The sequence below is a fragment of the Neomonachus schauinslandi genome, chromosome 9, assembly GCF_002201575.2.
Source record: "Neomonachus schauinslandi chromosome 9, ASM220157v2, whole genome shotgun sequence".
NCBI lineage: Eukaryota > Metazoa > Chordata > Mammalia > Carnivora > Phocidae > Neomonachus > Neomonachus schauinslandi.
This window is the reverse complement of record NC_058411.1, coordinates 139,027,362-139,041,496: the sequence shown is the minus strand read 5'-3', so window position 1 is coordinate 139,041,496 and position 14,135 is coordinate 139,027,362. Positions and strand designations below refer to the sequence as shown.

At 38.6% G+C, this 14,135-nt stretch overlaps 1 protein-coding gene across 2 annotated transcripts in view; it reads left to right on the top strand.

Annotated features, from left to right (window-relative positions):
- Positions 1-14,135, top strand: part of SEC11A (SEC11 homolog A, signal peptidase complex subunit) — a 40,576-nt gene that overhangs the window by 20,173 nt on the left and 6,268 nt on the right. For both annotated transcript variants that reach the window (XM_021680574.1, XM_021680573.1), the window contains exons 2-4: positions 347-456; positions 5,614-5,763; positions 11,735-11,854. In XM_021680574.1, coding sequence (XP_021536249.1) covers positions 374-456; positions 5,614-5,763; positions 11,735-11,854 — 353 coding nt within the window. In that variant the 5' untranslated portion in view covers positions 347-373. The remainder of the gene's footprint in view (positions 1-346; positions 457-5,613; positions 5,764-11,734; positions 11,855-14,135) is intronic.

Sequence of the window (14,135 nt, the reverse complement as noted above, 5' to 3'; positions counted from 1 at the left end):
ACGGATGTGATTGAACTTAAGGTGAATTGTGGTGAAGCCTAAATGAAATAACATCTGTGAAAAGTTTTGAACGTAAGTTATTATGTAAGGGTAGCGCGTTGAGTGACCAAACAGGAGAAGGGTTATTGGGGGATAGGAGGCTGTGCTGGGATGCTGATGGCATAATTATTACAGTATTTTAAAGACTGTCTCAGAACTTGAGTTGTCCTAATAGTACTACCTGAAACGGTTTTGTTGTTTGGTGTTTTGGGGTTTTTTTTTGAAACTTTTAAATTGATACTACTCTCAGTTGCTTTCTTGAGTGGGGATAATTATGGATCTCATTTCTTCTCTTTTGTTCTTACAGCTGTATTACCAAGTCCTAAATTTTGGAATGATTGTCTCCTCGGCACTAATGATCTGGAAGGGGCTAATGGTCATAACTGGAAGTGAAAGTCCAATTGTAGTGGTGCTCAGGTAACAATTTTTCTTTTCCAGGCATAGAATTACATGGCATTACTTGAGAGAGAAATTGAGAAATTGAGTAACTATTGTATTATTCCTCTAGAAACTATGCTTTCCCAGAAGAGGGCCTGAAAGAAAATCGGTTACTATTTTTCAACTGCGAGAAATGCGCAGCCTTGTTAGGCACTTAGAATTCAGACCCCAAAGGGCTCATGACTTTTCTACAAAACGTTTCTACAAAACGTTTACTATGTGAGTTTTATTTTTGGTACATCTTGTAAGAAAGTGTTTCAATGTACTGTATTTTCCTGAAATAATTCTGTCTTCTTACATTCTTCATTTTGATTCATCAGGGCTGCTATTTAGTTGTTAGTTTGCTAGATTAGGTATCATCTCCATGAATTAAGAGTTTTTCTGCAGCGTGTTCTCAGTGTCAGTTCAGAAGCATCACTAATTATTCCCATGTTTCCTGCTGACCTTTAAATATCACTTCTAAACAGACTTCAGAAATTTTGAAGATATTAATGCTGCCTCTTAAAGTGACAGTACTGAATCTTTGCCCCCCATACTTCCTTCTCTACCCTTGAACTCATACTCTAGTGATTTAAAAACCAAATTTAGTAACTAACTCCTTTTTGGAGAATTACCACTTGGTTGTTTAATTGAATCATTATAGTTCTGTCTAATTTGGGGCTTAATTATATAAGCTATTTCAAATCTTTTCTGGAGATAACGGTATATCAGTATAAAATAAATCATTACCTAGAGTGTAGATAATAGTACATTACTCTTAACAAGATCAGTTTGATTCCTTCATTGTCATCTTAGGATATAAGTACTTCAGCAACAAGTGGTTCCAGCAGCAAGGCACTGGGTCTCCAGTGTCTTACTCTTACCTTACTCCTACTCTTACTCATACCTTTGTTCTGTGTTTATTAATGAACACATCCAACTGTAATTTTAGAGATCCAAAGGCATGTATGTATTTTATTAGCTGGGAAAGCATTTAATGTACTACTCTGGGAATACAGAGACGTGGCCCCAAGTTCCCAGACAGTTTTAAATTCAGTGGAGAGCTTCAGTTTCAAACACTAACAGAAAGAGAAGTCACACTAATTGGCACCGTGGGGAAAAGGTGTAGAGAGCCCAGGGAGGCTTCTTTTAGAGATTCTTCTGGGATTATTTCAGATTGAGTTCCCTTCACTGGAGATGCTTAAGGACAATCTAATGACCTGTAAACTGGGGATGTTGGAGTGAACAGGGGATTCGACTGAGGACCTGTTCAACACTGTGGTCCTGGAAACAGTTCACTTCTGCTACGGCTGGAAAATCTAAAATATCAGTTGGGGCTTAAAAGTGGTGTTTGGACAAGTTATTTCGCAGGTAGGTTTATTTATAGACTAAGTTTTTCTGATTACTGGTGTGGAATAAAGAAAGGAAATTAAAAGAGACCAGGTCCTAGTGGAAGAAAATCTGGTCAAGACTAGAAGGAGCAGTCATTAGACAAAGGTACTGGACATGATTGGGTGGCCAAGTAAAACCAGGTGGCCTGGGTTTCATGTAACTTCGAGGAATATAATTATTACCTGGAACTAAATATGCCTCAGAGGATTCAGGTTAACTGAGAATCCACTTTTAGGACTTTTTTGAAGTCACTGGGGGATAAAGACAAATAACTTTTTTAAAAAATATTTTTTAAATGCCAATATTTAACACATAATGCTATATTAGTTTCGGGTAAAGACAAGTACCTTCTTATTTATTTTTTTAACTGGAGTTTCAGCAGACATTCAAAACTTATTTTCCCCTTTATAGAGCTGAAGTCAGTTTAAAAATATTTAAGTGGTTTATATATAAATTCTTATAAAATTTACAATTGATGTATTAATTTTAAAAATTTAGTCAGGCAGTGGTAAAAAGTTTACTAATAATTTATTTAATGTTTAAAAAGTGTCCCCCAGTGTATTTCTTTAATAGTTCTCTCACTGCCCACTGTTTTGTTTTTGTTTTTAAGATTTATTTGAGAGAGAGAGCGAGCATGCGCATGCAGGGTGGGGAGAGGGGCAGAAGGAGAAGGAGAGAGAGAATCCGAAGCAGAAGGCTCCTCACTGAGCACAGAGCCCAACATGGGGCTTGATCCCATGACCCTGAGATCATGACCTGAGCCTGAATCAAGAGTCAGGTGCTTAGCCAACTGAGCCACCCAGGCGCCCCACTGCACACTGTTTTTAACCCCATCTGTATCTGAATTTTTAAATCTTTATATTTCCACCCAGCTTTCTTCCCTGAAATCTAGACTCTTGTCTTCACCCTACACTGGACATCTCCATCTGAATGTTGACCAGGCACTTGAAATTCCGTGTAATAAAAGTAAAATTCATCTCCTTTTCCCACATACCTGTTCTTCTTCCTCCTTTTTCTGTGACTGTCACTGGCATCTGCTCTATTGCCATTGTTAAAAATCCAGGAGTCATCTTTTTTTTTTTTTTTTTAAGAAACAAGAGTATATTTTCTTTCTTTTTTTTTTAGATTTTTATTTATTTATTTGAGAGAGAGAGAATGAGAGAGAGCACATGAGAGGGGGGAGGGCCAGAGGGAGAAGCAGACTCCCTGCCAAGCAGGGAGCCCGATGCGGGACTCGATCCAGGGACTCCAGGATCATGACCTGAGCCGAAGGCAGTCACTGAACCAACTGAGCCACCCAGGCGCCCCAGGAGTCATCTTTGATCACCCCTTTCTGTCCTATCCAATTGGCCATCAAAGTTACCATTTTCTCTTTCTCTTCTCCTCTTTCATAGTTGTCTTCCATGCTGTTGTTCTATTTCAGGCCCTCATTTCCTGCCTGGGCTGTTGCAGTGACCTTTAAAAATATGCTTCTATAATCAGAAAAAGTTAATATATTTTCACTACATGAAATGTTGAAAACACAGAAAAACTCGAAGTGGAATGAAGTCACCCATAGTTCTGGGATAGAATCACTATTAATATTTTAGTCTCTTTTTTCATGTATATTACTTCTTACGTGATTAAGTAATTCTGTATGTGCGTCCTTTTCTTTATGTGTCCCCTTATGATTCTCCTGTGTCCATCTTTTTAATAACACTTTTAATGATTGCCAAGAATTCAATTATAAATAATAGCCTGGACAACTGGTCTCCAGTCAGTCTACCTTCTGATCTTTCCTAGTTTACTCATTAATTCAATAAATATTTAAATGTCCTCTACATATTCTGTACCTTCCGAAGTGATGTTTCTTAAATGTAAATGTGATTATGATACTCCCTGCTGAAAATTCTAGAGTGGCTTAGAGGCAGGTTAGCACAGTGAGAGTGGATTCTGTTGGACTCCCTGCTCAAATCTCACCTTTAACATTTTTTTGATTTATAACTTTACAACTTTCTAAGCCTCAATCTCCTTGTCTATAAAGTTAGGATAATAAGAGTATCTACATCATAGAGTTATTCTGAAGATTATTTAAAAAAAAACTTAGAATGGCACTTTGTACACACTAAATGCTCAATAAAAATGAGTCATTAAACCGTAGCAGCTCAGCTTTTATCTGTTTTATTGATATAATTTTCTTTTTTTTAAAGATTTTATTAACATAATAATAAAAAATTTAAAAAAAAGATTTTATTTATTTATTTGACAGAGAGAGACACAGCGAGAGAGGGAACACAAGCAGGGGGAGTGGGAGAGGGAGAAGCAGACTCCCTCCCTCCCGCTGAGCAGGGAGCCCGATGCGGGGCTCATTCCCAGGACGCTGGGATCATGACCTGAGCTGACGGCAGATGCTTAACGACTGAGCCACCCAGGCGCCCTGATACAATTTTCAAGCAAGGTTTTATTTGAACAAAGGATGTCACTGATCTTAAAAATCAAAGTAAAAACTTGAAAACTATAGGTTTAGAATACTTTCTCTAATATTTTCACCAAACACATGTCCTGTCTTCTGCCTGAACATCTTCTGAAAAAGGGAACTCCTTGTCCCCTGAAGAACCTTAACAAAAGTGTTAAGAATAAACATGTACTGAAAATCCGTGTCCCCAGTGGTTCCCTATATATTGCTATATATTGGAGTCACCTGGGGTCTTTTTTGCTGTATATTGGAGTCACTTGGGGTCTTTACAAAATACTGATGTCTGCCTCCCATCCCCAGGCATTCTGATTTAGATGGCTAGAGCTACAACCTAGACTCTGGGATTTTTTTTTTTTTTTTTTTTTTAAGTTCCCCAGGTGATTCTAACAAGTTTGGGAACGACTGCCATATTCCCCTATGTTGAGGTACCAGAGTCTTAATACAGAAGTGTTTGGACTTAGTCATTATTCCTATATTGGATTTTAACCCTTATCTGTCTATTTTTCTTACTAAATCTATTATTAAAAACTGGAGCTTGAGTTTCAGAAAATAATACTGATGGGCTACTTCTTCATAGCAAGAAAAGTTTCATTAATTAATGCAAATATCTTAGGATCTTTGAAAAACTTGGTATAGGGTAGAACAGGGGAGAGGTGAGAAGACTCCAGAAGTTTGTCCTAATTACCATGGAATTGAAGCCTTTCCTCATTTCTGAAATTCTTAAACAAAAATCTCTGCATTTGTTGTTGATTTTCTTTCTTGTTTTTCTTTTTAAAATAAGTTGATAACAGAAGCATTATCTCTGTAGCTGACTATTCTTTGACTTGATGAGCTGTTTTTCCTTCTTAATGAATCAAAACTGTAAGGTCATCTTGGTCTCTTATCTTTATAAATGGCAGAAGACGATCCAGTTCTCATTTGAATATTTGAATGTGTTTAGCGTTTTCAGATGAGGTGAGAATAAGGGCAGTGATTATAAAGTTCATTCTTTTATATTCCATTTGTCACTTGAAATTTTAAAAGGTTAAGGAATTAGTAACATTGCCCTTTTCAAGATTTAAGTTCCTTTGAATAGTAATGCTTGAAATGGATCTAGTCAGTTAAGGCTAATAACCAAAGAAACTTCTGTATAACTCATTAGTCTGTGGAAACCATATTTTGGGGACAACACACATCAATGCTGATACATTTGTTAAAGTATTGAGTATACTCCAGGGGTGATATTTGTGATTGTTTTGTTGAATATGTAATTTTGAAAGTAAATTTAATCTCACACTTTGTTTTCTATTATATTCTTCTCTCCCTCCTAGTGGCAGCATGGAACCAGCATTTCATAGAGGAGATCTTCTGTTTTTAACAAATCGTGTTGAAGATCCCATCCGAGTGGGAGAAATTGTTGTTTTTAGGATAGAAGGAAGAGAGATTCCTATAGTTCACCGAGTCTTGAAGATTCATGAAAAGTATGTGCAAACTATGTCTTCCCTGTTTTAAGATCTTTTCATGTTTTAGTGTTTGCAGTGTTTAATTTTGATAACCTGAAGATTAAGAAGAGTGGGGAATGCCTAAGTCCTTCTTCCAATCCATTTTTATAAATGTCTGAAGGTTTAGTGAACATTTGGAAAGCTAAAGAGTTACCTATTAATTCATTTATTTCTCTGAAGCTTTTTCTGGAAGTTTTCCTTGATTTCCTTTTACTTCCCAACCAGATCCATAGCCCTGTGTATCACCCCCCAAAAAACGACATAAAGGTTGATCCCAAATAGAATCTTCTAATGTAATTGATGAGGTAGCCCTCCCTAATCCTTAAAAAAAAAACAAAACAAAACTTTATGGCAATCTAACAGACATATCCAATAAGAATAAATTTATCAACTTTTTCAAATTCCAAAGAAAAATTCTTTTTCTTTTAAGATTTTATGTAATCTCTACACCCAACATGGGACTCAAACTCACAACCCCAAGATCAAGAGTTATACACTCCACTGACTTAGCCCGCCAGACACCCCTAAATTCCAAAGAAAATTTCTAAAATCTAAGTTACTCTTTTAAACATAGACTCTTGCATTTTAGAGTTAGAAGGGACATATGTAAAACCTTTAGAATCACCTGGAGGTGGGGCATAACAATGAGCAAAGAATTTCACCTCTCTGGGTCTATCTCCTTATCTGCAATATTAAGAGGTTTAGGAAGATGGATTATAAGATCTGTGAGTTCTGAGCCTATGCTTCCCTGTCCAGCTCCATATTCCTCACCCCCTCCCTTACAAATCGGTAGTATTTCTAGTTAAGGAAAACATTCAGGAGGGAAGGAAATAAAGAAATGAAGGAAAAGGTAGGTGTCCTGGAGGACACACAGAGGGGAAGGAAAACAATGAGATAGTGATTTTAGGTTCTTGAGAATGAAGGAACCCTAAATAAATATTATCTTATTCTTACCCCACCCTCTAAAGTAATTTATTTTCTCCACTTAGAGAAGAGGGAACTATCAACTGTTGCTTTTTTTTTTTTTAAAGATTTTATTTATTTGCATGTGTGAGAGAGAGCAGCGGGGAGGGACAGAGGGAGAAGGAGAAGCAGGCTCCCCTCTGAGCAGGGAGCCCAGTGCGGCACTCAATCCCAGGACCCTGAGATCATGACCTAAGCCGAAGGCAGACGCTGAACTGACTGAGCCACCCAGGCGCCCTCAACTGTTGCTTTATGAAAATCCCCATAAACACTCTAGTTTAAAAGAGTTTTTTCTTCATTGGTGAAGTAAAGATGGGACTGCTCTTTTTTTTTTTTTTTTCCAAACTTCGGTATATATTTTGAAAGATTATAATTTTAAAATGGCATTTTACTATTGACTAAGAAGGAACAACTTAATTTTTTTAGAAATTTAGTTTGGAATTGTGAAGGTTTATTCAGTACAGGCAGTGTTTTCCAGATTCTCCAAGTGGATTTGTGGTGTTTGTTCTTAGCGCTGCCTGTTGTGAGCAAAGCAGAGCCAACTTTTTCCTGATTTTATCAGAGAAAATCAAATGACACTCAGACCCTGCTTTGGGTAGAGCAAAAGTTACCCGTTTTTATGTGCAATCCTTTGAAATTGAGTGAGTTTTTTATTTTAAACAGTTGATCTTGTTGTAGGGCAGGTTCATTGACATATCAATTATAGATTCCTTAAATTTAAAAAATAATTTTAACAATTCTGAATGTGTTAAGCTGTATGGTACTACTAATCTAGGGTTTTGGGTGATTTCATTTTAGACTCTTGAGACGCCTTCAGCTTGAAGGCCTGGCTAGATAACAGATCCAGTTAATATCCTGAAGCTTCCAATTTCCTTTTTTCTTTTGGGAAGACTAAAATACCTGATTGTGAATATCATTTGATTTAGTAGTGTTAACAGTGTTCTTAAATACGAGACTAAATGACAACCAGAACGGATGAAGTGTTTTGGTAAATGTGCCCTGAACGTTTTCAGGCTGATTTTTGTACTGTTACTCATTTCTTTCGTCTGAACATTGTTTTAAGAAATAAAATCCTAAACTTTGAGAAGAAGAGAGGTAGGAATCATTCAGCTGACCTCTCTCTTTGGTCTCATTCCTCCTTTCCTTCTCCACCTGCTTCTTATGTACAGTGCCTTTGTAAATTTGAAAATATCATAGAAAGCTCTTTTTTTCATATGTTGACTCTCCATTTTATAACAGTCTTATTACATAGCATATAATAAGGTGCTGTATAAAATTGGTAAATATAGCAAACAAAATCACATGCAACCTTAACACCCAGAGAGAATGTTAAATTTTGGGTAATTCTCTCTTTGTTTTATAAATATACATTTTCCCCCTGTACAACACTGGGATCTACTCAATACAGTTTTTGGTAACAAGCTTACCTCATGAACATACGGTAGAATATACCTGGTATTACCACATAGGAAAGAATCCCTAAACTAAAAGATCAGCTTGCCAAGTACTGCTTAATGTGTTGGTAATGGGCCCATGAATTTGAATCCGTTCTTTGTGCCCACGGTGGTCACTACCTCGTCCTCTGTGTTCTCCAGAAGACGCGCTCTGTGCGCTGAGCTGTCTGACCAGGTGGTGGGAAAGCACATGTAGTCCAGGGCTTAGCTCTAGTGCAGTGCTGAGCTCAGGCAAAATAATACTGTAAGGGACATTAAGAAACTTCCAGTATTTGTAATAGGAGGTAGTCTGGAGGAGTAAATAGTACATTGAGAAAAAGCTGTCGATGGTGTTTTTTATTTCTTTATTTATTTTTAAGATTTTATTCATTCATTTGACAGAGAGAGAGACAGCGAGAGCGGGAACACAAGCGGGGGAGTGGGAGAGGGAGGAGCAGGCTTCCCGCGGAGCGGAGAGCCCGACGCGGGGCTCGATCCCAGGACCCCGGGATCATGACCTGAGCCGAAGGCAGACGCTCAACGACTGAGCCACCCAGGCACCCCTCGATGGTGTTTTTTAAAAAGACTCAACCACCTCCTGCATTTATTGTAGTCTAGTTACTATGTTTTTAATTTAGTAAGGAAAAGGGGGAGTTATTACTCCTGGCTCCTCCAAGAGGGCTGAGACACACCTGCGGGCCAGGTTACACGTGCTCCACAGACGGCGAAACATCAAAACATCTCTTCTTTGAGTCCTTCTCCCCCTACCTACTCTCTCGTTTTCCATCACCTTCCAACAGAAATGAGTCAGGAAAGACCTAGCACATAGCGAGGCCTGTGTTCTCATTTAAGAGACGACGTCACTTTGAAATATTGTCAGTTGACTTAAATTCTCTTGAGTAGTTCCTCACATTAGCTTGCTAGTCAAGTCCCTCTTAATGCTGACGCTATTCTCACATGGAAATTCGCACTTTATTTTATAGCCTCCTCTGACGCGCACTTACTAAGTTCCGTCTATTATAGAAGGTATTATGGTTTGATGATGGTGAACACTGGTGTGTGGTCAAGTGTTTGGAAGGAGAAAGTTTGCGGTGGGGATGACTTAATCCTCAGCTTTGCTCTTTCTGGACAGAGAGAGAGATTGTTTTGCACCCATTTGGCTCTTTGGGTCTTACTTTTTCTTACCTACAAAGTGATTAGTTCTTGCCCCCTAACGTCACAGTATTATGATGGTTGAATTACACTGCAAGCACGTCGAGCTCCTCAGAGATAGATGATGTTGACTATTTGGTCCCTGCGGCAGCCAAGGGGGAGCCCCGTCTAAGTGTGTGCCATCAGTCAGTGTTGGGGCCATGAGCTGTGAAGTGCTGGAGTAGGTTTGACAGTGGGTCGAACAGAAGCCGGGGCACGTAGACGGAGACCTCTGCTTTTTGACACAGCTCTAGTGGTCTCTCCCGACACCATCCCGGAGCGGGGAACTTGGGTACATTTGTGTCTTGTTGGCAGATCAAGTCTTTGAGGAGAGCCCAGGTCTCCTGTAGCATCCCTTTCCTTTCCTGGGGAGCTTCTCCACTCCCCCATTTCCCTTTCCTCAAATTTGATGTTCCTATTCTGCCTCCATGGGCTCGCTGTTGTTTTCATGGTTGAGTAGACTCTTCCTTCCTGTGCTCCTGACTTTTACTCTTGCAGCTGGCCCCCTTGGCACCTGTCCTCTTTCACTCTCCAGAAGTTTTCAGACACTTTCCCTTGCTGAGTTGTCAGCTAAGAATTATTTTTCTCTGTATATATTTGCATTTTTTCTAACTAGAATCTCATTTTTAATGTGACTATTTGCACTTAACTGTTTTTGGTGTTTGCAGCACATTCCAATTTAGTTTCATCTGCACATTTTGTGTCTAGTGAGCCAGTTTCTGGCTTAGAATCTAAGTGGATGTTAGTCAGTAGGAGTCTGAGGCTAATTTTCTTCTTTATATAGTACTTAACCCAAACTCACTTGAATTAGTTTTAAGATAGTCTTTATCAAACTGTAAAATGTACTCTGCTTTCAGTTAAACTTTAAAATTACTAGAAAACTCTTGTTCTTTAGCAGAATTAAAATAATAATTTCCTGATCAAGTAAAATGCTTTTCCTAAAAACCCTGGCATGTAAAAGCAATGTATGTTCGTTGGAGAAAAAAATTAGAAGCTAAGGAAACCCATAGATGGCCACTGTTTATACCTTGGTCTGTCACTTTAGATCTTTTTTACTCTTATTTTTTATTTCATTTTATTTTTTGAAGATTTTATTATTTGTCAGAGAGAGAGAGCACAAGCAGGGGGAGCGGCAGGCAAAGGGAGAAGCAGGCTCCCCGCTGAGCAAGGAGCACGATGGGGGACTCCATCCCAGTACCCCGGCATCATGACCTGAGCTGAAGGCATATGCTTAACTGACTGAGCCACCCAGGCGTCTCTAATTTTATTTTTTAAATATGGAGAATTTCTGGGGTGCCTGGCTGGCTTAATCACTGGAGCCTGTGACTCGCAATTTCAGGGTCATGTCAAGCCCCATGTTGGCCTACTTAAAAATAAAATATGAATAAATAGGTAGATAGATAGACAGCATTTCTAACATGCACAGAGGTATACAAAACGGTATAATGAACTGCTGTTGTGCTCTCAGCCAGTCCCGATCATTATGACTCTATGGCCAGTTCTGCCCCACTTAGACTTCCACCTCTTCTCACTCTCCTTCCTGTATTATTTGGATCAGATCCTAGATATCATGTCATGTCATATGTAAATATTTTAGTAAATATCTCTAAAGCATAAACAGTGAGCTTTTAAAAAACATATAACTACAGTTAGCATGCTTACACCCCAAAAAAGAACAACCATACCTTTATATCATTACGTTTCCAATCTTTGTACAAATTCCCAATTGTGTCATAAGCTTTTTTTTTTTTTAACAGTTTGTTTGAATCTAGATTCACATAAAGTCCTTGGTTGCAATTGGGTGATAAGGCTTTATAATCTCTTTTATTTAAGCTGTAAATTCTTTCTCCAACTTTCTTTGTTCCTCACAACTTATTGGTTGAAGAAACTAGGTTATTCTTTAGTTTCCCTAGTGTTTGTTGTGGATTATATTCTGTGGGGTAGTTTAATGTGTTCCTTTGCTCTTCGTATTTACAGAAAATGAGTGGTTTGTGTTTATCTAAATATAAAAATGAGATTATACTGTATATGCTATTTTATAATCTTTTCTTCGCTTAATAAAATATGTATCATCTTCCAGTGTCATTAACTATTCTTCTATAACATTGTCCTCAATGCTTACATATTTTAACTCCTAAATGTTAGACTTTCAGCTTGCTTCCAGTTTTTCCCTAGTATAAACACAGCTATCAGCATCCTTTTGGTTAAATAGATAATTATTTTGATATTAGGAATGATGATAAAATACCACAGTTCCACAGCATTTTTGGTTAACAAAGCGAATTTTTTGCTTGCAAATGGCATGAAGGTATTTGATAACTTGGCTTTCCCTCACTCTTTTTTTTTCCCCTTACTCTTTTAAGGCAAAATGGACATATTAAGTTTTTGACCAAAGGAGACAATAATGCCGTTGATGACCGAGGCCTCTATAAACAAGGACAACACTGGCTAGAGAAGAAAGATGTCGTGGGGAGAGCAAGGGGGTAAGTAGAGAGGGGAGCATTTACTGAGGTTTCATGGCACATGAAACGTGTCCCTCTGTTATATCGTCTGATCACACACAAATAAATGTTTTGGTCCTGGTTCTACCAAATCACCTTGTGTCCTTTGAAAAAGCATGCTTCTTAAAATACATCTAAAACTTGGGGGATACTGCTCCAGAGGGGAGGAAATGGGGTGCAGCAAAAGAGTAGAATATTAGTGATGAGATGATGGATTGGAGTGACAATTTTGAAAATTCGTTTGTTTATTTCATTCATTCAAAAAATGTTATTGAGCACCCTCTTGTACTCCCAAGTCTATACCGTGCTAGTTTGAGGGTCCAGAGCAGTTATTGATCCTGCTTCCTGAAATGTATATTTTAAGTAGTTACTGAGTCAGCAACTTAAAGTATTCATTTAAATTAATTTTATCATGTTTATTTCCTACTGTTTTATTTCTAGTCTTAAAATCATTGGGGTCAAATGAAATTTAAAAGTTATATTAAGCCTGTTTATTTCAGATTTTATCAGGAGAACAGATCAGTGGAGGACAGGAATTGTAAGTTGCTGACATGAGGACGTAATAGAATTGTTACTACCTTCATGTTATTAATAGTATTAACAATAACTCACATTTATCAGGGCTTACTATGTGCCAGAGACTCATTCTAAATTCTTTACAAGTATTACCTCATTTTAACCACAGAACAACCCTAATATTTCCATTCTACAGATGAGGAAACACAGACGAGTTAGGTTGCTTATCTAAGGCCACGCTGATGATGAAAAGTGGCCGGCTGACCCCAGAGCCCACCCTCTTAACCATCACGCCAGAGTTACTGGCATCACACTCCTGAAAGTGGAGAGCTGCTGGTTCTCACTGTTCAGCTGCCACATGGGGCCCTTACCCCTGTCAGCACATCTGCGCCTTCTGTAGACACTGGATTCAGGGTGATTCTACTAGAGATCAGGCCACCACACTGAGCAGTTCTCTTCCCACAGAGAAGTCAGTGTGTAGTACTAAGTGAAAGCTGCTTCAGTTACAGCATGAGAGATGCTGGTTTGGGGCCAGAGAGATTGGATCAGAACAAGCACCCACTGTGTGTTTTGTGTCTTGCAAAGCTTGCATGCCTCCAGTTCAAGGGAACTTCATTTCCTATATTGGAGCTAAACATACTTTTTTTTTTTTTTTTAAGATTTTCGTTTATTTTTAAGTAATTTCTACACCCAACCTGGGGCTCAAACTTAAAACCCTGAGATCAAGAGTCAACATGCTCCACCGACTGAGCCAGCCAGGCACCCCAAACATACTTTTATAATACAGACTAGATCATCAGTGCTTCTGAGAAATAACACTCCCATCTCCCACAGTTCCCAAGATGCTGCTAATGTGGTTATTCAGACTCATCAGTCTCATTTAGTCTTTTTGTTTTTCTTTTAATTGCAATGTGCAGATTCATGTAGAAACATAAGTAACAGTCACCAAAAAGTATAGTCACAGGGCGCCTGGGTGGTGTAGTCTAGTCAGTTAAGCGTCTGATTTGATTTCAGCTCGGGTCATGGGATCGAGCCCATGTCAGGCTCTGAGCTCAGTGGGGAGTAGGCTTGAGTTTCTCTCCCTCTCCCTTTGCCCCTCCCCCCACCATGTGCGTGCATGCACACACTCTTTTTCTCAAATAAATAAATAAATCTTTTAAAAAAGAAAAATCTTGGGGCCTGGGTGGCTCAGTCGTTAAGCGTCTGCCTTCGGCTCAGGTCATGATCCCAGGGTCCTGGGATCGAGCCCCGCATCGGGCTCCCTGCTCCACTGGAAGCCTGCTTCTCCCTCCCCCACTCCCCCTGCTTGTGTTCCCTCTCTCGCTGTGTCTCTCTCTCCCTGTCAAATAAATAAATAAATAAGTAAATAAATCTTTTTAAAAAATTTTTTTTAAAGTCTTTTTTCACATCTATCCTTCCCCTACCCCTCCATAAGTATTTAACTTTTTGGTTTCGGTTCTTTTAGTCTTAATGTAAAGGATGCAGGTAACATATATATGTATATACACATAAACACATTTTGTGTGTGAGGAGAGATAGTCACGCTGTTTATAACATTTTTTATCCCCAAAGTAATCACTATTTTTGCAAATCAAAGATACATCTCCATATCATCATTTTCATAGCTGTGTGCTAGTCCACGGAATGGATAGACCATATTTTTATTTAGCCAATCTCCTATTGGTAGATGCTTTGAGTGTGTGTGTGTGTGTGTGTGTGTGTGTGTGTGTGTGTGTGTGTGTGTGTG